This window comes from Pituophis catenifer, unplaced genomic scaffold (assembly GCF_029215685.1).
Source record: "Pituophis catenifer annectens isolate HBS135680 unplaced genomic scaffold, rPitCat1.0.hap2 SCAF_2, whole genome shotgun sequence".
Lineage (NCBI taxonomy): Eukaryota > Metazoa > Chordata > Lepidosauria > Squamata > Colubridae > Pituophis > Pituophis catenifer.
In genome coordinates this window covers 29,834,338-29,858,702 of record NW_027256882.1, presented here as the reverse complement: position 1 = coordinate 29,858,702, position 24,365 = coordinate 29,834,338, and the positions used below count along the sequence as shown (strand labels likewise).

Here is a 24,365-nt window from a genome sequence, read left to right as displayed (position 1 = left end):
GTCTTTTCCGACGCTTCATCTCTCTCAGCTCCTCAGAGAACCAAGGAGCTAATTGAGATCGGCATCGGGTCAGAGGCCGCAAAGGCACGACGCGATCCAAAGCTCCGGCGGCCGCCCTTTCCCAGGCGGCCACCAGCTCTTCAGTCGAGTCGTGTGTTAGAGTCTCAGGAAACGGCCCAAGCTCCGTCAGGAACCTTTCGGGATCCATCAGGCGCCTGGGACGGAACCATCTGGTCGGTTCCGTCTCCCTGCGGTGGGGGCAGGCGGTAGGAAAGTCTAGTTGAAGGAGTGAATGATCTGTCCATGACAAGGGTTTAATATCTAGTTCCCCTCTACCAAGATCATTCAACCACTGACCAGAGATAAAAATCAGGTCCAGAGTGTGTCCCCCTATGTGAGTGGGGCCTTGAACTAACTGGGTCAGGTCCAAGGCCGTCATGGAAGCCATGAACTCCCGAGCCACCTCTGACGCCTCACCTGCGGATGGGAGGTTGAAATCCCCCATGACAATAAGTCTGGGGGTATCGACCGCCACCCCGGCAATGACATCGAGTAGCTCGGGCAGGGTCGCTGCCACGTGGCAGGGAGCCAGGTACGTAGTCAGCAAACCCATCTGCACCGCACGGCTATGAGGTTGATCCCAACACAGATCAGGGTGCCCTCATCCTCCAGAGAGCCAGGGATGCTATCCTTCAAGGACTGAGGCTCGGTGTTCCAAAAACGGTGAACTTTCACCGAGTTCATCAGATCCTTCAAAATCCAAAGGAATCCCCCACTGATTTTTTGAACCGTTTGAAAGATGGATTTCGGAGGTTTACTGACCTCGACCCTGATAGCCCAGCTAATGATGTTTTGCTGAAAATGACCTTTGTGGGACAAAGTGCTCCCGATATAAGAAGGAAATTGCAAAAATTAGAGACCCCTACTGCTAAGGACTTAGAGGCCCTCATTCAGACAGCTTTCACTGTCTATTCCCAAAGGGAGGAAGAGGAAGAAAAGAAAGAAGATAGGAAAATATAGCCCGATATAGCCAGCTGACGCCATCGCTGACTATTGGGGGTGAATCACTCGCCCCCACGGAGAGGGCTCGCAACTTGGGCGTCCTCCTGGACGCACGGCTGTCCTTGGAAGATCATTTGACGGCCGTGGCCAGGGGGGCTTTTTATCAGGTTCGCCTGATACGCCAGTTGCGTCCCTTTCTAGATCGGGACTCCCTACGCACAGTCACTCAGGCACTCGTCACCTCCCGCCTGGACTACTGCAACGCTCTCTACATGGGGCTCCCCCTGGGGTGCACCCGGAGGCTCCAGCTGGTCCAGAACGCGGCCGCGCGGGGGATCATGGGGGCGACGAGGCGCTCCCACATGACACCTCTCCTGCGCGAGCTGCACTGGCTCCCGGTGGTCTTCCGGGTGCGCTTCAAGGTGTTGGTGACCACCTTTAAAGCGCTCCATGGCTTAGGGCCGGGGTACTTACGAGACCGCCTTCTGCCACCAATAGCCTCCCACCGGCCAGTACGCTCACACAGAGTGGGCCTCCTCAGGGTGCCGTCCGCCAGGCAATGTCGGCTGGCGACCCCCAGGGGGAGAGCCTTCTCTGTGGTGGCGCCTACCCTCTGGAACACCCTCCCCCCAGAATTACGCATAATAACAGACCTCCGGATTTTTCGTCGGGCCCTAAAAACCTATTTATTCCAACAAGCTGGGCTGGCTTGACCAAATTTTTTAATTTTTAAATTGATTTTAAATTGGAAATGGTTTTAATTTGGCCAAAACATTTAATTATTTTAAATAGTTTTTTAGATTCACCATGTTTGTATATATGTCTTGTTTTTACCTTGGCTGTGCACCGCCCTGAGTCCTATTTTGGAGAAGGGCGGTATAAAAATTTAATTAATTAAATTAAATTAAATTAAATTAAAATGAAAGGCTTTGAGCCCCCAAAGTAAAGGCAGGGGGAGACCCCTCCCGAAAAATCAATGTGCCCGGTGTCATCAAACTGGCCATTGGTGGAGAGAATGCCCCAACGAACCACAACGGCCCAATAGGGGACGCGGACAAATGAGGAGAAGGGGAGGATATAGACCTGATCCCCCGCAAGCCCCCCTCATGTCAGCTCAGGCTCCTGAGTTTTATCCAGAAACCTACTGAAGGAGCTCTGGAGGGCCAATTGCTTCCCCAGACCCTCTGATGGAGCTCAAAGTGGGGAACAAATCTTATTCCTTTTTGATTGATACAGGAGCTACCTTTAGCGTCCTGAATGATAAATCAATCCCTTGCCTCTCTTCTAAAACCACCCCCATTGTTGGAGCAACCGGGATAGAAGAGAATGCCCTGATCAGTCACCCAATGGAGGTTGAACCAACCAAGGGACCATCACTCCAGCATTCCTTTCTAATATTGCCACAATGTCCTATCAATCTTTTGGGGAGGGATCTGCTAGGAAAATTGGGGGCAGTTATACAATGCTCCCAGCAGGGAGTTTCCCTTGAAATTCCCCCAGAAAGAGCTTATCTTTGCTTCCTAGAGAAAGAAACAATCCTTAGAGGACCTGATTCAAATAAAATAAATCCCCAAGTTTGGTATCAAGGAATCCCTGGGTTTGCAAAATTTGCTACACCCCACATGGCTCAGCTCCTCCCAGGTGCCCAACCTATCTCTATTCGCCAATACCCTATCAAACGGGAAGCCCGGCTTGGCATTAAAGCACAGATTGAACTTTTTCTGAAAACTGGGCTCCCCTTAACGTTTATATGCCTCATTCAGTTCAAGCTCTCCTCGAACAGAAACTCCCAGCATGGGCCACCTCATGCCGGATTTCTAAGTATGCAAGCCAGATTTTAGAATCAGACTCTGTTCAGCTTCATAGATGTGAAAGGCTGAATCCAGCTACCCTTTTGCCTTGCCCCCCCGAGGATGGTCCACAGCATGACTGTTTAGCCGTCTTGGAATCCGTGGTAGGCATTCGTGCAGATCTTAGGACTGAACCTTTTGACAATCCTGAGTCCCAACTCTGGACTGATGGCTCTTCTTTTGTAAAAAATGGGAAAAGATACACAGGACTGGCTGTAGTTTGCAGAGATGGCCCCCTCCTCCTACGACAACTCCCCTCTCACTGGTCCGCTCAAGCAGCCGAGCTTTTAGCCCTGATCGAGGCATGCCATCTGTCAGCTGGGCTACGCACTAATATCTATACTGACAGTCGTTATGCATTTTTGGCTGCACATACTCATGCTGCTCTATGGAAGGCTCGTGGCTTTACTGGTGCAGATGGGAAAAGTCTAAAGATGAAGCCCTTGCTAGAAAAACTTGTCACAGCTGTCAGACAGCCATCCCAGCTAGCTATCATTCATTGTCGAGGACACCAGACAGACCACAGTGAAATCTCTCGTGGGAACCGGGCTGCTGACTATTGGGCCCGTCAAGCTGCTGAATCAGGCCCTGCTGTCAATCCCAAGAATCTCTCAGCTTTGCTTCCCTGTGACCCCACGCAACACCTTCCTGCCCTATATGATACTAGGGACCAGCTACACCCTGATGGCAAGTGGTGCGATGGGTGGTGGGTCATTCAGAACAGAATCCAGCTCCCTCAACAAATGGTGTGGAAACTTGTTCAACGAGCTCATCGCATGTCTCACAGCGGTCCTCGCCCACTCCAGAAGTGGCTCACATCCCGCTATTGCAATCCAAACTTGCGTGGCCTTTGCAAGACTGTTGTTTCTCAATGTGACATCTGCCAAAGGAACAACCCCCGAGGGGGCAGTCCGCTTCCTCTCGGTCGTCTTCGAACTGCCCGATACCCAGGGGAGGCTTGGCAAGTAGACTTTACTGAACTCCCAAAAAGGGGAGCAAAATCTAACCTTCTTGTATTTGTGGATTTATTCACTGGATGGCCAGAAGCCATCCCTACCTCCACCCAAAAAGCCAGAGAGGTGGTGAATGCCTTAGTTGATCACATTATCCCAAGATTTGGGGTCCCTAAGGGTCTTGAGTCTGACAATGGCAGGCATTTCACCTCACAGGTTACTCAGGATGTCAGTAAGTTTTTAGGCATCCCTTGGCACCTCCACTCTGTTTACAGACCACAGGCTTCATCAAAAGTGGAACGTTTGAACAGAACCCTGAAAACACACTTGTCCAAATTATGCCAAGAAACCCAACTCCCCTGGCCTAAGGTACTACCACTAGTCTTAGCAAGAATTAGAGCCCTGCCTTCAGGGAAATTAGGATTGTCACCCTTTGAAATGATGTATGGGAGACCCTTTGTTGCTTCTGCCCTGCCAGATTCTAGTGAAGGGGAAAGAAATATCACCTCATATTTGCATAATCTGGCGCAGGTTTTGTCCTCTATCTCTAAACAGGTCCAGTCCGCTTTACCTCCAGCTGCTGACGTGCCATCATTGGCTGAACCGGGCCAGTGGGTAAGGATCAAAGAACTCTCTCCCACCTGCACTCAGCCCAAGTGGTCTACACCCCGTCAGGTTCTTCTGAGCACCCCCACGGCTGTGAAAGTGGACGGCGTCAAAGCGTGGGTCCACGCATCACGAGTCAAGCACGTCCCCGAGCCCCCTGAGCAGTGGCAAGTCCAACAGCTGGAAGGACTCAAGCTGAAACTTCACCGCTCCCCAGCATCGCCTGCTGACCTGTTCACTGATGAACTGGATAGACTGGACACCCATTGAATATATTTGATTTGCTGTTTTTGTTGTCTTTGCTGTTTTTCTGCTCTGTTGCTGCTGGTTTCCCCACAAATTCTTTGGAAAAGGTGACAATGGCTCTGATCTTTATTTTGGTTCCACAACTTGTCTCAATGTTTTTGATCCTCGGGACTTTTATACCCGCAGCCAAACTCTTCCCCAACTGAACCTCACATGATCCTTAAAACCATCCCTACTAAATATGTACCTCTTTTACAGCATGATGGAAAGCATTCCATTGTTTAAATAAAAAGAGTGAAATGTAGGGAAACAATAATATAGAATATAAAATACTGATATACTAGATTTAGTAAAAGCTTGTTATTCTGTAATCATTAGGTTCCTGTAACATATATATTGTGCTTTTGTATCACATATATTATTCCTTTCTATTTGTATCTCCTGTTACAAACATATTGTCATTAGGCCTCTGAAATGTATCTGATATCTGTCAAACGTATGTCCCTGCCATTTGACCTGCTCATATCAATCTCTTTCTGTGCCACCTAAAAACATGGTATGTATCTGTTGGAACTCCAGCCATCAACAAAGGGGTAATTTACATCTCAATCCTAATTTATGCCTGATCTGGATAAGATCTGGTCTTCAGGAGCCAGGGGCTAAGTGGCCAATTAAGTAAACAAAGATAAGACTAATTGGAAGTTTAGATTCCTTTGCAGGGCAACAAAGAATACACAAACATAAATTAAGGGGCCAGAATTGGGGATCTAACTGATGCTTTAAAGGTATAAAACGTGGTTACATCTTCTCCGAAGATGTGAACCCTCCCATATACATATCTCTTTGTATGTGTTTGGAATGGTTTTACCCAGCCTTTTGTCTTTGATCAAAGATTAAATGTTGATTCTTATTCAAGCCTCTGTTTAAGTCTTTCCTTTTGGTTCACTGAGAGCTTAAGCGTATAGCCGGACCTTACAATACCTTCTGCGCTAATGTTAATCAGGAATCTGATCAATTTGATGTTTGCTCATATGTTGAGATGGTAAGGCTGAAGTTCAGGCCTCAATAGTCTCCTGAGGCCATGGAAACGTTCACAGGAAACCACTAGCCTGTCTGTTAGGCACGTGACCAAAATCACAGAAGGCATGCTTGACTATTTTTATAATTTTTATAATTTCTATATTTCTATACTTTATCTGTCGTGTCCCAGCTGCCTCTTATGTAATGAAGCGAAAGCAAAGAAATGTATAAATATCTGCCTTTCACTATGCTCAGGGCTCCTTCCTTCTTAGGAGGGACCCATCTTTATTCAGCTGAAGAAATGCGTTGGCTTATCAACAAACACACTTGAACTCTCTTTTATTTTATTGAGCCACACCTGACAATCTGCATGACACTAACTTGACAGATGTGGGGGCTTTAACTGACCAAATGAGGCCTAAAGCCTCTGCAAGATTTGAAGCACCAGTTATGCCCATGGAAGCCACGAACTCCAAGAAAAGGCAGAAAATGCTTTCCACAACCCCTTTGGTGACATCCCAATTGAAGTAGTCCTCACTTACTGACTGCAATTGTGTCACTAAGCATTTTATTTCCAACTCCTTTCTCCTGGCTTGGAACCGGACCGGATTTTTCTTCTTACAATTTGTTTAGATTTTAACCTGTATGTATTATTTTCTGCCTCTAAGCCGCCCACAGTTATGTCATGGTAAGGTTGGTGGCCAATACATTTTATATTTGTTCCATCCAGAATAAATGGCTGTCCCATCTCCCCTCAAAACCCTCCAGGGACGGAGCAGCCACAACCTCTGGAGGGAAGCCATTCCCAAAGAACCAACCTCCACTTGAAAGAGGCTTTTTCAAGCTTCCCACCAGCAGAAATTGCAGCCACCAGTTTCCCAGCCTGCAGCACCAGTGGGCTTCCATTTGGGGAGGGAGGGAACCTGCAGCAGCAGCAGCTGAGAGGCTCCAGCCCAGTTGCTTCTCCGCTTCCAGCCCAAGTTGCTCCCGGACTCTCCTCCCACCTGCAGCCCTCAACTCACCTGGCAGCTGCTGCTTCGACCATGGAAACAGCACAAAAGCCGCTCTGCACACCAACTTCCTCCCATGAGTCATCCGGAAGAGGAAGTTCCTCTGCGCCTCTCCTCTCCTCCCATCCTTTCTAGCAATGCATACTCAATGGTCTAAAACTCCTTTTTTAAGCACAATCGCGGATGGCACCACTGTATTGATGGCTTTCTAGGCACAGACGTTGCCTGACCGCCATCTAGTGACAGGAGGTGGAGAAACACCCCTGTCCAGTCTCCACCAAGGCTTTTGGGAGATGTTTTCGACTCCTAGCAGCCGACCTTTGCAACTGAGCCAAGTGAAAAAGTGACACTATTTAGCTTCGTATTTGGTGCCTTTGGGTCAGTCTTCATGCCTGGCTTTGCAGTTTCCTTGGCAAAGGTTTTTGGAAGGTGTTCCCTCCTTTTCCTGCTTCCTAGGCCTGCTTACTTCCCTCCATGTGGGGATAGCTCTATTGAGGATTACACGTTGAGTACGATTTGTCAAGCAGTTAGAAACTCACTTTTTGGTGGTTGGCAAGAAATAGGCATATCGATGGCATTTGCCGCCGGCCAGACTTGCCAAAATGTTCCCTGGAACATCCTCAACCTGTGGGAAATGTGGCATTAAAGAAGGTACATATTTCCACCAATGGTGGACCTGTCGAGAGGCAATGAAATTTTGGAAGATTATTCAGAAGTGGCTTAATGAGATGTTGGGGCAACATATACAACTGGGTCCTGAGGTATTTTTATTAGGGATAAGACCCGTAAACATTAATAGAACGGCATGGTACCTGTTGCTACACATAACAATAGCTGCAAGATTGGCATGGGCCCAATACTGGAAGATGGATGTTAGCCCACCCGAACAAGTAATAATTCAGAAAATAATGAATTGTGCGGAATCGGATTGGCTTACTATGATGCTGAAAGGACGAGGGGACACAGACTATTATATATCCTGGAGTCAATGGTATAAATGGATTTCAAATAGAGCTGCAAATAGAGATATTAGATAAATATGTTATTTGGTATATGTAATAGACTTTTGCAGGTTACCCTATATATGTAATGGGACAAGTTTATTTCCTTCTCGCGTTGTGATGTAGACCACTATAGAGTTAACATTTGTTGGATGTATAAGACAAAATAAATAAAAAAAAAAGAAGTAGGTTGTGATCTACTTTATCAAATGCTTTACTGAAATCTAAGTATACTATGTGTATAGCATTTCTCTGGTTCACTAATTTAGTCCCTTTGTCAAAGAATGAAATAAAGTTTGTTTGGCATGATCTGTTTTTGATCAACCCATGTTGGCTACTGGTTATAACTTGTTTGCTTCTGGGTGTTCACAGATTTGTTGCCTGGATATGTTTTCCAAGATGTTACCAGGTATTAATGTCAGGCTGATCTGTCTGTAATTTCCTGAATGAGTTTATTTTACCTGTTTTGAAGATGGGAACCACATCGGCTCTTTTCCAGTCCTCAGTTACAGGTAATCCTGAATTTACCACCACAATCGAGTCCAAAATTTATGTTGTTAAGTGAGGAATTTGTTAAGTGAGTTTTGCCCCATTGTACTACTTTTCTTCACTCATTTGTTAAGTGAATCCTTGCTATTGTTAAATTAGTAATACGGTTATAGCACAGTCGTTAAATTAATCTGATTTCCCAATTGACTTTGCTTCTCAGTAGGTCACAAAAGAGGATTACATGACTCTGGAACACTGCAACAGTCATAAATGTGAATCAGTTGAGCATCCAAATGTAAATGACATGACCATGGGGATGTTACAGTGTTTCCCCAAAAATAAGACCCTGTCTTATTTTTTTTTTGAACCCCGAAATAAGGGCTTGGCCTAGTTTTCGGGGGGGGGGGGGGTCTTATTATTTTCAGGGTGCAGGACGCCCTGGGCAGCTGCATCCGCCTGGCAGCCGGACAAGTGCAACTTGGCTGGCCTGGCCATGGCTATCACTCCCTGCCCGCGGTTGAACTTGGCCCTCAGTGGGCTGGCCAGAGCCTCCACAGGCAGTGGCAGCAGCAACACCCACAGCGTCTCAGCCATTGCTGCTGAGAGACTCGTGCCCAGCTGCGGGACGCCCCAGGCCTGCTGGGTGTTGTAGGTCTGCGCGACTTCCGGCCCTGTGCCCCATCGTGTAGCCGCTGCCCCGCCCTCACCAGAAGTGTCCATGCTGACTTCTGCCTGCCGCACATGGAGGATTCTCTGCTGCCACCGCCCGAACTGCCAAGGAAGACCGGGGGCGGTGATGCTGGGGCTGGGGCTGCCGTGATGGGTGCTCAGTAGCATGGGCTATGTGGTTGTGGCCTCTGGGTGAGAGTGGGGGGGCTGCCCCTATGGCACAGGCATTTGGTGTACAGTCAGTACCGGGGTGGCAGGGGGTCACCACCAGCTCTCTCTCTCTCTCTCTCTCTCTCTTTCTCTCTCTCTCTCTCTCTCTCACCCCATTCTTTCTTTGCGTTCACAGCACAGACAACCCATCTAGGATTGTAAGGCTGAAGGCTCCGGAGGGAGCATTTTGGAGATGTGTGTCTGTGCTGCGATGTCTGTGCTCAACCAATAAATGCTCTGTCTTGCACATTGGCAAAAAAAAATCAAAACATAAAATACAAATTAGATGGACATGGAAAAGAAAAATGTCAAGGAAACAATTGGTCCATTGTTGGGAGAAAGTGGCAAGAAGGTGACAAGCAACAGGGAGAAAGCAGTACTACTTAACTCCTTTTTTGCATCTGTCTTTACACAAAAGGAAAAAACAGTCCAACCTATCAAAAACAGATTAGGAACACAACTTAAAGTAGGGGAAAAAATGGTAAGTGAACACCTGCCTACCCTAAATGAGTTCAAATACCAGGACCGGATGGATTACACCCCAAGGTTCTGAAGGAACTGGCAGACGAGATCTCAGAACCACTGAACGATATCTTTCAAAGATCCTGGAGCACAGGATTTTCCAGCCAGAGGACTGGAAAAGAGATGATGTAGTTCCCATCTTCAAAAAAGGAGAAAAAAAAATAGATCCAGGAAACTATCAGCCTGACCTCAATACAAGGGAAGATTCTGGAAAAGATCAAGCAATGAATCAGTGAACACCTAGAAGCAAACAAAGTAATAACCAAAAGGGTTTGTCAAAAACAGATCATGCCAGACTAGTCTTATTGCATTCTTTGACAAAGTGACAAAATTAGTGGACCAGAGGAATACTGTCGGTATAATTTACTTGGACTTCAGTAAAGCATTTGATAAAGTAGACCATAACCTACTACTAGATAAAGTAGAAAAATGTGGGTTAGACAGCATCAGCACCAGATGGATTCGTAACTGGCTGACCAACCGCATTCAACGTGTAGTCCTCAATGGAACTGCATCTACATGGAGGGAAGTATGCAGTGGAGTACCCCAAGGCTCTGTTTTAGGCCCAGTACTCTTCAATATCTTCATCAATGACGAGGGGATAGATGGGGAACTCATCAAATTTGCAGCTGACACAAGCTGGCAGGAATAGCCAACACTCCAGAAGATAGGCTTAAGATACAGAAGGATCTTGACAGACTTGAACAATGGGCGCTATCTAACAAAATGAAATTTAATGGTGAAAAAAGTAAGGTTCTTCATTTACGCAAGAAAAATAAAACACACAGGTACAATATATGTGATACCTCGCTCAACAGTAGTAACTGTGAGAGGGATTTTGGAGTCCTTGTGGACAACCATTTAAATATGAGCCAGCAATGTGCAGCAGCTGCCAAAAAAGCCAACATAGTTCTAAGCTGCATAAACAGAATCAAGATCACGTGAAGTGTTAATACCACTTTATAATGCCTTGGTAAGGCCACACTTGGAATACTGCATTCAGTTTTGGTCGCCACGATATAAAAAAGATGTGGAGACTCTAGAAAGAGTGCAGAGAAGAGCAATAAAGATGATTAGGGGACTGGAGGCTAAAACATATGAAGAACGGTTGCAGGAACTGGGTATGTCTAGTTTAATGAAAAGAAGGACTAGGGGAGACATGATAGCAGTGTTCCAATATCTCAGGGGTCGCCACAAAGAAGAGGGAGTCAAACTATTCTCCAAAGCACCTTAAGGTAGGACAAGAAGCAATAGGTGGAAACTAATCAAGGAGAGAAGCAACTAATCAAGGAGAGAAGAAATTTTCTGACATTTAGAACAATCAGTGGAACAACTTGCCTCCAGAAGTTGCCAATGCTCCAACACTGGAAGGTTTTAAGAAGGCGTTTGATAACCATGGGTACAGAGATGAGACTGGCTCCTGAGACATCTTCTGCAGGATCACCGTCAACCCTGGCAGTGCCCTGAGATAGCTCGCTGAATTAACAAGACGACAGCAGAGAAATACATTTATCTGAAATTTAAATCATAGGGCACATAACAAGAAAATGTGTCAGGGAGCATACATACCTCTGTTATGACCTATCACCACTTAGCTTCAATGTGAGGAATTTCAATCACTCACAACTTGACTTCTCCCTGGTGGCACTGGATTTTTAAACAGCACAACTAATAGTCAGGAATGATGGGAGTGTACTGTAGTAGCCAATGGAAGGCCATCACATCCTTATTACTGAACTACAGTTTTTACCACAACCCCTGAATCTGTCTTCCTTCCTATCATCCTTCCTTCCCTTCCTCCCTCTTTCTCTCTCTCTCTCTCTCTCTCTCTCTCTCTCTGTCCGGGGGCGGGGGAAGGAACCCCTGAACTGGTGCTAGATGGTGGGAATCTGACATCCAGAGGCTGATGAGCCGCATGCTGATGATCAGCCGGTTGGCAGAGACCCAAAGATCAACTGGCTGGCGGGGAGGCAGGGCATCACAAAACAGGCAGCCTGCAGTATCTGCAGGAAGACTGACATCTGGGAGGCGAAAATGAGCCGACACTGCTGTTGTCAGGGGAGAGTGGGGCAGGGTCACATTGTGGCTCCACGTCATAATGGGCTCCAGGAGGAGGAGACCCCATTGTGAAACACGCCCTCCACTGCCCACCCTCCCCCTTACCTTTGTGCTAAGCATACCCCCGTGCATTGGAAGATAAGGGCGACTGCTAGAGAAGGGGCGATGCGGGTGGCACAGCCAGCCACGCAAAGAATGGCTGGTAGGGATGGGGCTAGGGGCACAGCGCAATCCCACCACTGCGCGGGCCCGATATATTACTTCAGCAGGCCATATCCATCCCATGGGCCGTACTTTGAAGACCTGTGTACAAAAAGGTCAGGTCCTGTCCTTAGATTTTGGGTGGGGAAATGTAAATTTTAATCCCATTAATTGGCATTCTAGGTGTTTTGTTTGTGAATAGGCTGTCCTAGATTTCTTAATGGACACAAAATATCCATCTCTAAAAATTTCAGGTATCTGCTGGAAACTGTTGTGGCTGCTTTCTGCCTTTGCTAGTATTTTTTCCCTCCATTTCTCCGTTGGGGAAATATAATATTCTGCCTCTTTTTAATATCCCCCCAAATATTTCATTCTTTAGATGGAGGGGTGTGTCTGTCGTGATTACTCCATACAATACACTCACACTTTTTGATCTAACTTTAAAGCAAGAGGAAGATGTTAATTGATGAAATGATCCCAAGAGCTTCAGCGGCATTAAAGGACAGGGTTTCGGTTGGAGGCTTTTAAGAAGAGTCTGGACAGTCTCTTGTCTGAAATGGAATAGGGTCTCCTGTCTTGATCAGTGGGTTCGACTAGAAGACCTCTAAGGTCGCTTCCAACTCTTATGAGCCAGGCTAAGATTCGATATTGGGATAAAACTCAAATATTAGAAATCCAAATCTTTGGTCAAGACAGAAGTGCCTCTCACGTGCCAAGGTGCTGAGATGACAAACGGTATTTGACGTAGGTACAGAATTGTAAAAGGGCAAACTGACCCTAACCAGATACATTCTGTTGTTTAATGTTTATTGTACCCCAAATGTCATGTAGATTTCAGAGAGAAAATACTGTTTCCCTTACTGTCCTCTTTACTGCTTGTGAGGCGTCTTCTAGCCTCTTATCTCCTTTTGTTATGTCTTGAGCTCCAGAGCTGAAGACCTGAGCCTGTGGGAACAGGGCTGTTATGTCTTTCCTAGAGATAGATTAAAGGGTAGCTTCTACGTGTGAAATGCATCACTCTCTGTAATAATTTTGCCTTTAAACTGTATAAATACATGGCCAGAAGAAGCCATCGGCGTTCAGACCCTTAGCTGTCTTTGGACTGTTTGAACCTTGCGCAAATAAACTCTTTCCTGCATTGAAGAGCTTGCCCAGTCCGTTATTTTGTCTACAACAGCTGGCGACTCCGCCGGGACTAGGTGCAAGGCAATATTTCGCTGAGGACCGTTTCGACCCCTCGGGACCATCGGGAGGTCGCTCCTGAACATTCTCCAGGCGCCACGGAGATACATCTCCGGGAGACAGCCGCGATAACCCTGTGGGCCCGACGGTGCTCTGATCGAGTCCAAGAACCCTGCGGTGCAGGAAAGGTGGTCTGAACAAATTCCTGGCCAGGAATCTACGGAGTGGGAGCGTTTTAAGTAAGTATATTGTAAAAGAATTGTACCTGCTTCATTTGAAAGCAGAAGGAGGGAATTGATCACTCCCTCGGACTCGGGGTAGGCTACCCTAATGAAGTCCATGTCAGGTTGTGTGGGTGGTTAAGCCGTCGCATTTCTCATTAGTGGCTGTGAGTTTCCGGGGCTATGAGTCGACGGCAGTGTGGTAGAAGGGATGGGGTTCAGAGCGTGCCAAATACTCCGTTGGCATGCATGTTAAAAGGTTTTGACAAGTATTTTAGCAACCCTTCCTATCCGAAAGGATCAAAGGATCAATTAAAATTCTTATGTAAACATGTGTGGCCACAAAGGGAGATGGGCTGACCCCCTCCCCCTCAGGGATGGTTAAGGGAAGAAACAGGGGATAAGTTGTGGGGAGTGATTGCAGTGAATCAGGATAAATATCCTGATCAATTTCAATATATTGATCAATGGGTGAGAGCCCTGTTGAAAAAAGCTGAGGATTTATTGCAATGTAGGGCTGAAACAGTCGGGTTATGTGTATCTGAGCAGGCAGGAAAAGTAAGGGGGCTGCTGGGGGGAGCGGAGGAGGAAATCAGAGGCGTATGAGTGATCCTGGCATGAAGTCAAAAGTCAAGGGGAGTCATTCGCCTAGAGGTAGCAGTCAGAGTGAGGGAGAGGGGGATGATGATGAGGAGGAGGAGGAGGAGGATTTGGAGGCTGTGGGGGCTGTAGGTGGAGAAGAAAGAGCAGGAGGCACGGATGAATAAATAGGCTGATTTGTTGGCAGGAGCACTGCGAAGTGGGATGCAAGGGGGTTTTTCTCCCCCCCTTCCTTTGGAGGGGAGAAAGAGGAAAAGAGATGCTTTTAAAACTTTTTTTCTCCTTTCTGGTGGTTGTCTGGTTTTTTTTTAAACAAAATAGGCTGTACACCGCCCTGAGTCCTTCGGGAGAAGGGTGGTATAGAAATAAAATTATTTGGGAAAAGGAATTACTTGGGAAAAGGAATGCCCAAGACAGATGGTGAGAAGTAGAGGGATGAGAAGAGCGGATTTTGGGTCAGGGATGCGTGGGCAGTTTGCAGGGAGAAGGGGAGAACGAGGACAGAGGAGAGGTTTGAGTATAAGTTCAGGTTGGGGTTTCGGTAGAGGATTTGGAGAGGGCGCAGGGCAGCAGAAAGCGGAAAGTATTGGATTGGCAGACATGACTTGGTCAGATTGAGGGGGACCAGGCTTGGAAGAACCCCCGCCTGAGCCATTAGTTACAATGAAAATAGGGGGTCAGTACAGAACGTTTTTGGTAAATATGGGAGCAGGAAGATCAGTTGTAAATAAGCAGATTGCAGCCCCCCGGATCCCATAAAATCCAGGTTCAGGGGGTATCAGGACGGATTATGGGGCGGCAGGTCTTGAAATCAGAGATGTGTGATTTTAAGGAAACTGAAATCCAGTATGAATTTTTGTACATTCCTGAGTGCCCTATTCCATTGCTAGGCAGGGATATGCTGAGCAAATTAGGGGCAACAATTTCTTTTGATGAAGATAGTTAGAGAATGACCATAAGGCATTCTCCGGAGGAGATTTGGAGGTTGTTTGATGTGCGCTGAGGATAACCTGCCAGGTTTTGCAGCTCGTCACCCTCCAGTGGGGGTGGAACTAAAACCTGGAGTGGAGTCTGTGAGTATAAGGCAGCGTCCCGTTTCTTGGGAAGCTATTTGTGCTATTTATGAAAGCATTCAGAGATTTGGAAGCGGGGTTTTTGGTGCCTATTTAGTCCTCCTGGAATACTCCAATTATCCCAATTAAACAGTTAGATGGGTCTTACAGCCCGGGGCACGGTAACTTTACACCCGGCCGTGTTGAATCCATATACCCTGTTAAGTTTAATTCCACCCCGGGCTGAGTGGTTTTCTGTTATTGATTTAAGGGGTGCATTCTTTACAATTCTCATTCACTCCGTAAGCCAGCCACTGTTTGCATTTTGAATGGGAGAATCCTTATACAGGAATGAAGATGCAATATACTGGGACTCGGCTGTCTCGGGGATTTAAGACCTCCCCCACATTGTTTGGAATAGCGGTAGCTAGAGACTTACAGTATTATGTGCCTCAACAACCAGGAGACACAATACTGTAATATGTTGATGATGTTTGGATCAACAGGACTGATAGAGGATTTATGATGGGAGAATACTAAGATGAATGCACAAGGATGTTAGATTTGTTACTAGAGTGTGGTTATTGGGTATCAAGAAAGAAAGCTCAATTGGTGAAAAGGAAAGTTAGATATTTGGGATACAATATAAGGGTCATCGAGCTTTAGGACCAGAGCAGAAAAGGGCGGTCCTAATGCTGGCAGAACCCCGAACAAAAAGACAACTGAGAAGCTTTTTAGGACTAGCTAGCTTTTGCTGTAATTGGATGGGGGGGGCCAAAAAGCTGGCCCCACTGTTTGAAGGTGCTGGCTGCAAGTGCGGAATTGATTCAGAATTGTAATAAACTTACTTTTTCTTGTCCTATACTCATGCACTCCCCTCATGAGGAGCAGTCTGTGTTGGATACTAAGGGACATTTGTGGATTAGTGGGCAAAGGCTGACAAAATATCAGGCAATTAGGAGTGAGAATCCACAGGTGTGTCTGGTGGTGTCTAACCGATTAAATCTAGCAACTTTGATGCCTACGGAGTCTATTTCTGAGCATGATTGTTTACAGGTATTGGAGGTTTATTCCACCCGACCATGTAAAAAAAAAAAAAAAAGGTAAAATAAGGTAAATATGTATGTTAGGTGGCCTGATTTAGGTCGTTAAGGGGGGGGGTTTGGACTATGGAGATGGTACAAGAACTTAATAAGTAAATTGAGAGATTCCAACAATATGTGATGGAATAAGTACCCCCTAGATTAGTAACTTAATGTCACTCATTTGAACCTGGGGACCAAGTGGAAGATGGAAGGGATCTTTTATTGGTATTATGACTTCTCCACTTGCTATTAAGATTGCAGGATCAAAATCATGGATCCATCGGACATGAGTCAAGGCAGCAGCTGACACCGGCTGGAAAGTGTCCGTGGACAAACAACATCCAACAAAACTGACATTTGAATGTGCTTAAAGAAAGCTTTTGTATTCTATATATAGGTTACCTTGATGTATATCTGCTGATGTAACCCGCTGTAAGCTAAAAAGAGGATGGAGCACCTGCTCTCTTGAATTGGTCCGGAACTTGGATCCTGACAAGAGATTGAAGATCATTGCGGATCCATGTGGAAGGAAAATTGGGTGTGGGCACTTTGAGTAATTGGGGTAGTAGCTTTATTGATTATTGTGTTTTACAGATATAAGCAATGGTTTTGTGGACAACCAGGGCCCATTTGATTTCTCAGTCGTTCCGATCCCTAATATTTCCCAACCGGCTGCGGAGTGTGAACCTCTTACAGATGAAAGAAGTCCCTGCTTAGGACACCCTGGAAGCTGCCTTTTGATGCAAAAGAACAGAAAAGAGAATTTTCTTTAAATGTGTTGGTTTTGTAATTGTGGGTGTGAGTGTTGTTGTTGCACTCACAGTATTGATTATGTTTTATGTATAAGCTGTAAGGTAGAGTGGGATGTGAAGATTATAGAGGAGGTGCTAGTACATTATTTGGTAATAAATCCTGAAGAAGTCCCCTTGTGATATTATCTGAAAAGGGGAAAGCTGAATATACCCGAAATTCCTAGTCATGTAACAAATACTTTTGTCAAATTGGCAGAAGACATAGCCCACACTCTGAATGTATCAAATTGTTTTGTTTGTGGAGGAACTGACATGGGAGAAAAATGGCCATGGGAAGCTCAAGGAATTAAATTATTCTAAAATATTAGAAATGGATCAGAAAGGTAATCTGTCATATAATAAGGGTAAGGATGGGGACTGGACATTGACTACTAGTCTGGTAGGGAGTGTGTGTTTTCAGGGAAGAATTGTGGCAGGCTGTCATCAGGTAGGAAACCTCATATGTACAGGAAAATGGGAAAGTAAGGTATGGTGGTCAGGAGGTAATGCCACAGAGGGAACTGATAAAAGGGCCCTGTTTAAGGTAAACAGGTTATCTTTTTTTAAAGGGTCCTGATAATCAGGCCCTTGAATGGCTGGCTCCTGATGGACTATACTGGATATGTGGTAAAATGGCATATGGGGATCTACCTAAATCCTGGTGCGGAGCCTGTGTCCTGGGAATAATTGGACCAGGATTCTTTTTGCTTCCCCTTAAAACTCGACAGGTTTTAGGTGTCTCGGTATATGATGAGGTGGGAAACTTAAGACAAAGAAGACATGTAAACACATCTGCAATAGGAGGAGTTAGGGTTGGAGGTAACCAACATGGTTGGGGAAGTGAAGAATGGCCTGCAGAGCGAATTATTGAGGTTTAGGGACCAGCTACATGGGCGGAAGATGGCATGTATGGCTATCGGACCCCTATATACATTCTGAACCGTTTAATTCGTCTGCAAGCGGTGGTTGAAATCATCACCAACGACACTGTAGAAGGTCTTACTCAATTAGCTAGGGAGAGTGTCAAATCAAGGATATATCTTATGCAGAATAGGTTAGCCTTAGACTATTTGTTAGCCAAGGAAGGAGGGGTATGTGGAAAGTTTAATTTGACTAACTGCTGTATAGAAGTTGATGAAAGCGGAAAGGTTATTAAGGAAATAACAGACAAAATGGTTGAAATAGCTCATGTGCCAGTCCAGACTTGGAAAGGTCTTAATTTACAGGATATGTTTTCAGGATGGTGGCCAAAGTTACGTGGCCTGCAGGCCATTTTTGGCCTGGTGGGATTAGTGGCTGCAGGGTGTATTTTTCTCCCATGTATTTTACCTCTGTTTGCTAACACTATTAAAAGTCTATCCTTGCTGGTGGAACGTAAGACAACTGCTCAGGTGATGGCTATGTGGGATTACAAACGGCTCCAGCAGGAAGAGGACCTATGGTGTGACTCGTCTGGATAAACAGATGAGTCACAAAGGGGGGTATGAGCCAGGCTAAGATTCGATATTGGGATAAAACTCAAATATTAGAAATCCAAATCTTTGGTCAAGACAGAAGTGCCTCTCCCGTGCCAAGGTGCTGAGATGACAAACGGTATTTGACGTAGGTACAGAATTGTAAAAGGGCAAACTGACCCTAACCAGATACATTCTGTTGTTTAATGTTTATTGTACCCCAAATGTCATGTAGATTTCAGAGAGAAAATACTGTTTCCCTTACTGTCCTCTTTACTGCTTGTGAGGCGTCTTCTAGCCTCTTATCTCCTTTTGTTATGTCTTGAGCTCCAGAGCTGAAGACCTGAGCCTGTGGGAACAGGGCTGTTATGTCTTTCCTAGAGATAGATTAAAGGGTAGCTTCTACGTGTGAAATGCATCACTCTCTGTAATAATTTTGCCTTTAAACTGTATAAATACATGGCCAGAAGAAGCCATCGGCGTTCAGACCCTTAGCTGTCTTTGGACTGTTTGAACCTTGCGCAAATAAACTCTTTCCTGCATTGAAGAGCTTGCCCAGTCCGTTATTTTGTCTACAACACTGATACTTTATGTAAATACAGGTGGTCCTTGACTTACAACTGCAATTGAGCCCAAAATTTCATTGTTGCTAAGTGAGAAATCTGTTAAGTGAGTTTTGCCCCATTTTACAACTTTTTTTGCCACAGTTCCTAAATGAATCACTGCAGTTGTTAAATTGGTCACACGGTTGTTAAGCGAATCTGGCTTCCCTGTTGACTTTGTTGGTCAGAAGGTGACATAAGAGGATCACTTGAGTCCGGGACGCTGCAACCATCATAATTATGGGTGTTTTGCCAAGCATCTGAATTTTGAACATGTGACCATGGGGATGCCGCAATGGTCGTGTGAAAAACAGTCAAGCGAATCACCGTGTTCTGTTCAGTACAATGTACCATGAGTGGGACTTGCAACTTCCTGTCAATTTTGTTTATCGGAACCCAATTCCATGACTGTGGGACACCACAAGTATCGTAATTGCCAGTCAGTCCCACCCCCAAATAACTGTGATGGGCACAACTTTGAGGAACTACTTTTTAAGCACCAGTGTAATTTTGAAGGCTGAGTAGTAAGCAGTAAGCGAGGACTGTCTATAAAACTGAATATCCCAAATGGTCAAAGAGCTATTATTAAAAAAAATCCTAGGTAAAGCCCAGTTCTTCCAGGATAATAAATGGATGGTGCACCACTAGGAAATCCTGTGTTTGCTTGCTAGGTAAAAAAAAAATCACAAAAGACAGCAATGGCATGAGAGTTCCATATTGTTTCCAACAAAAGGTGTCCATAAAATCACAACAAGTCACCCCTACTATGAAGGAGAACCAGTTTTAAAGCATGTACCACAAATGGAATAAAATCTGGGGAGAAAAGGAATATGTAGCAATTGACATGTTTCAATCAAATTGCTTCTTTTGGCTTTTGAACCATGAAGGTCACCTGCAGGGCAGAACAGCCTTTACATCTGAAATTTTACATTGCTTTTATCACTGCCCTAAACTCCCCCAATATATTTGCTATTCATATAGTTTCTTCCACTTGCGTGCCTCATTCTTGACACAATCTGAACAGACATGCTTGGTGCACTGAATTCCTGGAACTGTTAGGAAAAGATAAACTTTGAACCCCCTCTGTGTCTCTTCTCATCTTGCTTTCTCCTTATATGAGGAGCCACAATCTATAGTCTCAGGGCTCCAATCCCCAAGAGATGCTGGCTGGAGAATTCTGAGGCTGAAAATCTTGGGGGGATCCAGGGAGAAAAAGGCTGGGATTCCTGGCACATAGCATTTCTATCATCCACCATCACAAAAATTCAAAGAACATTCCCAAAAAGATTTTTACATAATTGCCAAATTTCTACAAAAATAAATATCCAGCAACTTCTTATGCTGAAAGCAAGATAGCCATTATCAAAGTAATATGTTCCAACTTTTTCTTTCCTCTGCACCATCTAATACCATTACATATTTGCCTACAAAAAATCAGGCAAATTCTATTTAATTTAATCAATTTAAATAGTCAATTTCTCAGCTGGACTTACACTGGGACACTAGAAATGAAATTCAACCCTTCTCTACATTAATCGCTTGGGGCCTCAGGAGATTTTTTGTGTGCAATAAGAGTGGAAAGTTTCCTGAAGCATCGTCCACACAAGGGGCATTAAAATAATTTCTCCCCTTTGTGTATAAGTACATGATTTATAAGGTTAACCTTAGTACTGGGATCATTCCCACAGTCTGGACACTCATATAGTTTCCCTCCTGTGTGAGTGCTCTGGTGTTGAACTAGGCTGGAATTCTGATGGAAACTTTTCCCACAGTCAGGACATTTAAAGGGTTTTTCTCCTGTGTGAATTCTCTGGTGTGTCACGAGGCTGAAATTGGTACTGAAACTTTTACCACAATCGGGACATTCAAAGGGTTTTTCTCCTGTGTGAGTCCTCTGGTGTTTCACCAGGGTGGAATTCGTACTGAAACCTTTACCACAATCAGAACATTCAAACGGTTTCTCTCCTGTGTGAATCCTCTGGTGTTGAACCAGGTTGAAATTCTTACTGAAACTTTTCCCACAGTCAGAACATTCAAAGGGTTTTTCTCCTGTGTGAGTCCTCTGGTGGTCGATGAGGTTGGAATAATGACTGAAACTTTTCCCACAGTCAGGACATTCAAAGGGTTTTTCTCCTGTGTGAATACTCTGGTGTTTCACCAGGCTGGAATTCTGACTGAAACTTTTACCACAATCAGGACACTCAAAGAGTTTCTCTCCTGTGTGAGTCCTCTGGTGGCTGATGAGGTTGGAATTCTGACGGAAACTTTTCCCACAGTCAGGACATTCAAAGGGTTTTTCTCCTGTGTGAATTCTCTGGTGTGTCATGAGGCTGAAATTGGTACTGAAATTTTTACCACAGTCAGGACATTCAAAGGGTTTTTCGCCTCTGTGAATTCTCTGGTGTTGAACCAGGTTGCAATTCTGACGGAAACTTTTCCCACAGTCAGGACATTCAAAGGGTTTTTCTCCTGTGTGAGTCCTCTGGTGTTTCACCAGGCTGGAATTCTGACTGAAACTTTTCCCACAGTCAGGACATTCAAAGGGTTTTTCTCTTGTGTGAATCCTCTGGTGTTGAACTAGGGTGGAATTGTGACTGAAACTTTTACCACAATCAGGACATTCAAAGGGTTTCTCTCCTGTGTGAATCCTCTGGTGTTTTATGAGGTGGGAATTCTGACTGAAACTTTTCTCACAAACAGGACATTCAAATGGTTTCTCTCCTGTGTGAATCCTTTGGTGTTTCACTAGAGTGGAATTGTTACTGAAACTTTTCCCACAGTGCGGACATTCAAATGGTTTACCTCCTGTGTGAGTCCTCTCGTGTGTCACCAGGCTGGAATTCTTACTGAAACTTTTCTCAGAACCAGGACATTCCAACGGTTTCTCTCCCTTATGAGTGCTCTGGTGTGAAACGAGGTAAGAATTTTGACTTAAACTATCCCCAGAGTTAAGACATTTAAAGGGTTTGTCTCCTGTGTGAATCCTCTGGTGTATCACAAGGCTGGAATTCTGACTGAAACTTTTCTCAGAACCAGGACATTCCAACGGTTTCTCTCCCTTATGAGTGCTCTGGTGTGAAACGAGGTAAGAATTTTGACTTAAACTATCCCCAGAGTTAAGACATTTAAAGGGTTTGTCTCCTGTGTGAATCCTCTGGTGTATCACAAGGCTGGAATTCTGACTGAAACTTTTCCCAGAAACAGGACACTCATACGGTTTCTCTCCTGTATGAATCCTCTGATGTTGAATCAGGCTGGAATTCTGATAGAAACTTTTCCCACAGTCAGGACATTCAAAGGGTTTCTCTCCTGTGTGAGTCCTCTGGTGTTTCACCAGAGTGGAATTGTTACTGAAACTTTTCTCACAATCAGGACACACAAAGGGTTTCTCACCTGTGTGAGTCCTTTGGTGTGTCACCAGGCTGAAATGCCGACTGAAGCTTTTTCCACAATCAGGACACTCAAAGCGTTTCTCTCCTTTGTGAGTCCTCTGGTGGCTGATGAGGTTGGAATGCTGACGGAAACTTTTCCCACAGTCAGGACATTCAAAGGGTTTTTCTCCTGTGTGAATTCTCTGGTGTGTCATGACGCTGAAATTGGTACTGAAATTTTTACCACAATCGGGACATTCAAAGGGTTTTTCGCCTCTGTGAATCCTCTGGTGTTGAACCAGGTTGTAATTCTGACGGAAACTTTTCCCACAGTCAGGACATTCAAAGGGTTTCTCTCCTGTGTGAGTCCTCTGGTGTTTCACCAGAGTGGAATAGTTACTGAAACTTTTACCACAATCAGGACACTCAAAGGGTTTCTCGCCTGTGTGAGTCCTCTGGTGTCTCACCAGGTTGGAATTCTGACTGAAACTTTTCTCACAATCAGGACACTCAAAGGGTTTCTCGCCTGTGTGAGTCCTTTGATGTGTCACCAGGCTGAAATGCCGACTGAAGCTTTTTCCACAATCAGGACACTTAAAGTGTTTCTCTCCTGTGTGAATCCTCAGGTGTATGACCAGGTTGGATTTATCACAGAAACATTTCTCACAATCAGGACATTCAAACGGTTTCTCCTTGGTGTGAGTCCATGTTGCCATGCTTCCTAAAGCATTTACTGCATCGGGAGCACTTGTAGGGCTTCTCTCCCGTGTGGGTCCTTCCAAGAACCACAATGGAGGTGTTCTGATCAGAGGTTTTGCTACATTTAGGGTATTGTATGGCTTTTCTCCAGTCGGGATCCTCTCAGGCATAATCAGCTGTGATTTGCAAATTGTATCTTTCCCACAACCGGCACATCTATGGAGCTTTTCCAGAACTCATATTCCTTTGGAGGTCAAAAATATGGATGATTCCTTGTTTAGCAGTGTTTTTATTCAAGCCGTTTTCTTCCTCCCAGAGTGGGCCTACAACTCTATCTGCTCTACGTGGCTTTCCAATTGACCTTTTCCTCCCCAGTAACTTCTAGATATTTCCCTCTTTTGCCCAATGGAAAAATAATCTCCCTTGACTTTTCATGTAATGTATGCTTGAATTTTACACTTTGCTTTTCCCAGCTAGAAATCTCTTCTTGATTTTCTCTCATTTTCCTCTCACTTGCTGAGGAAGATTAAGAATTGTGTGGCTCTCTGAAGGAAATGGAAGATATATTGATTTTTGGACTGACTTGCTTTGGTGTTCAATGTTGCTTGTTATCCTCAGTTGTCCAGAGTGCTCATTGCCATCTTCTTTGTCTATAAGATTCAAATAAAAATGTATCTTTATTGTGCACGAAATGGCTGCAGAAGATGAGAAAAAAAGAAAAAGGGTTACATTACTATGAAAAAGCAAACATACCACAATACTCAAAGAAGCTCTTACATTAATCATGACACATGGAAGACTACCCAGTTCCAAGTTCGAATATCCATTCAATGATGAAATTCCCTTGTTGACTGGGTCAATCACAAATTCTTAGCAATGCAAATGGTTGTTTTCACATACACTTCAAGAGAAAAAGAAGTACCGTATTTTTCAGAGTATAAGACACACCTTTTTCCCCCTAAAAGGGGGTGAAAATTCAGGTGCGTCTTATACACCGAATGTAGCCCTGCCCACCCACTGGTCCCCACCCTTTGGCCTGTGCCTCGCAGCAGTTACCTCCTTGCAAGCAACCAGCAAGAAAAAACAGTTCCTTTCAGCTTCAGCATAGACTAATTAGCACAAGTTGATTAGATCGGCTTCCCGACTCTCCTATAATTTGCTCTCAGCTGGTTTGCACAGGGCTCTGCTGCTTGCTGCAAAGAGGTAAATTGCTGCAGATTTTTTTTCCTTGTGCTAATCAAGCTATGCTGAAAACGAAACTGAAAGTAAAGCAGGCTGTTTGCTGTAAGGAGGCAAAATTAGGCAGAGGCAGAGGGAGATTTCTTTTTCCTCTTTTTCCTCACCAAAAAAAGGTAGGTGCAAACAATGGGAAATTTAGGGCAAAAGAGGAGAGTTCAAGATTTTAAACACAAAAGAAAAAAAGGAGAAAGAAAAAGGCAAAAATAAAAATGGGAAGAGAGAAAAAGAAATG

At 44.9% G+C, this 24,365-nt stretch overlaps 2 protein-coding genes across 2 annotated transcripts in view; one reads left to right on the top strand and one right to left on the bottom strand.

Moving 5' to 3' along the window:
- Positions 1-24,365, top strand: part of LOC139310059 (uncharacterized) — a 649,177-nt gene that overhangs the window by 269,018 nt on the left and 355,794 nt on the right.
- LOC139313469 (zinc finger protein Xfin-like) overlaps positions 1-24,365 on the bottom strand; it is a 36,644-nt gene that overhangs the window by 9,411 nt on the left and 2,868 nt on the right. Inside the window, exons 2-4 of the mRNA XM_070939073.1 lie at positions 20,443-23,544; positions 8,613-8,948; positions 7,227-7,312 (exon numbers count right to left, since the gene is read on the bottom strand). Coding sequence (XP_070795174.1) covers positions 7,227-7,312; positions 8,613-8,948; positions 20,443-23,064 — 3,044 coding nt within the window. The 5' untranslated portion in view covers positions 23,065-23,544. The remainder of the gene's footprint in view (positions 1-7,226; positions 7,313-8,612; positions 8,949-20,442; positions 23,545-24,365) is intronic.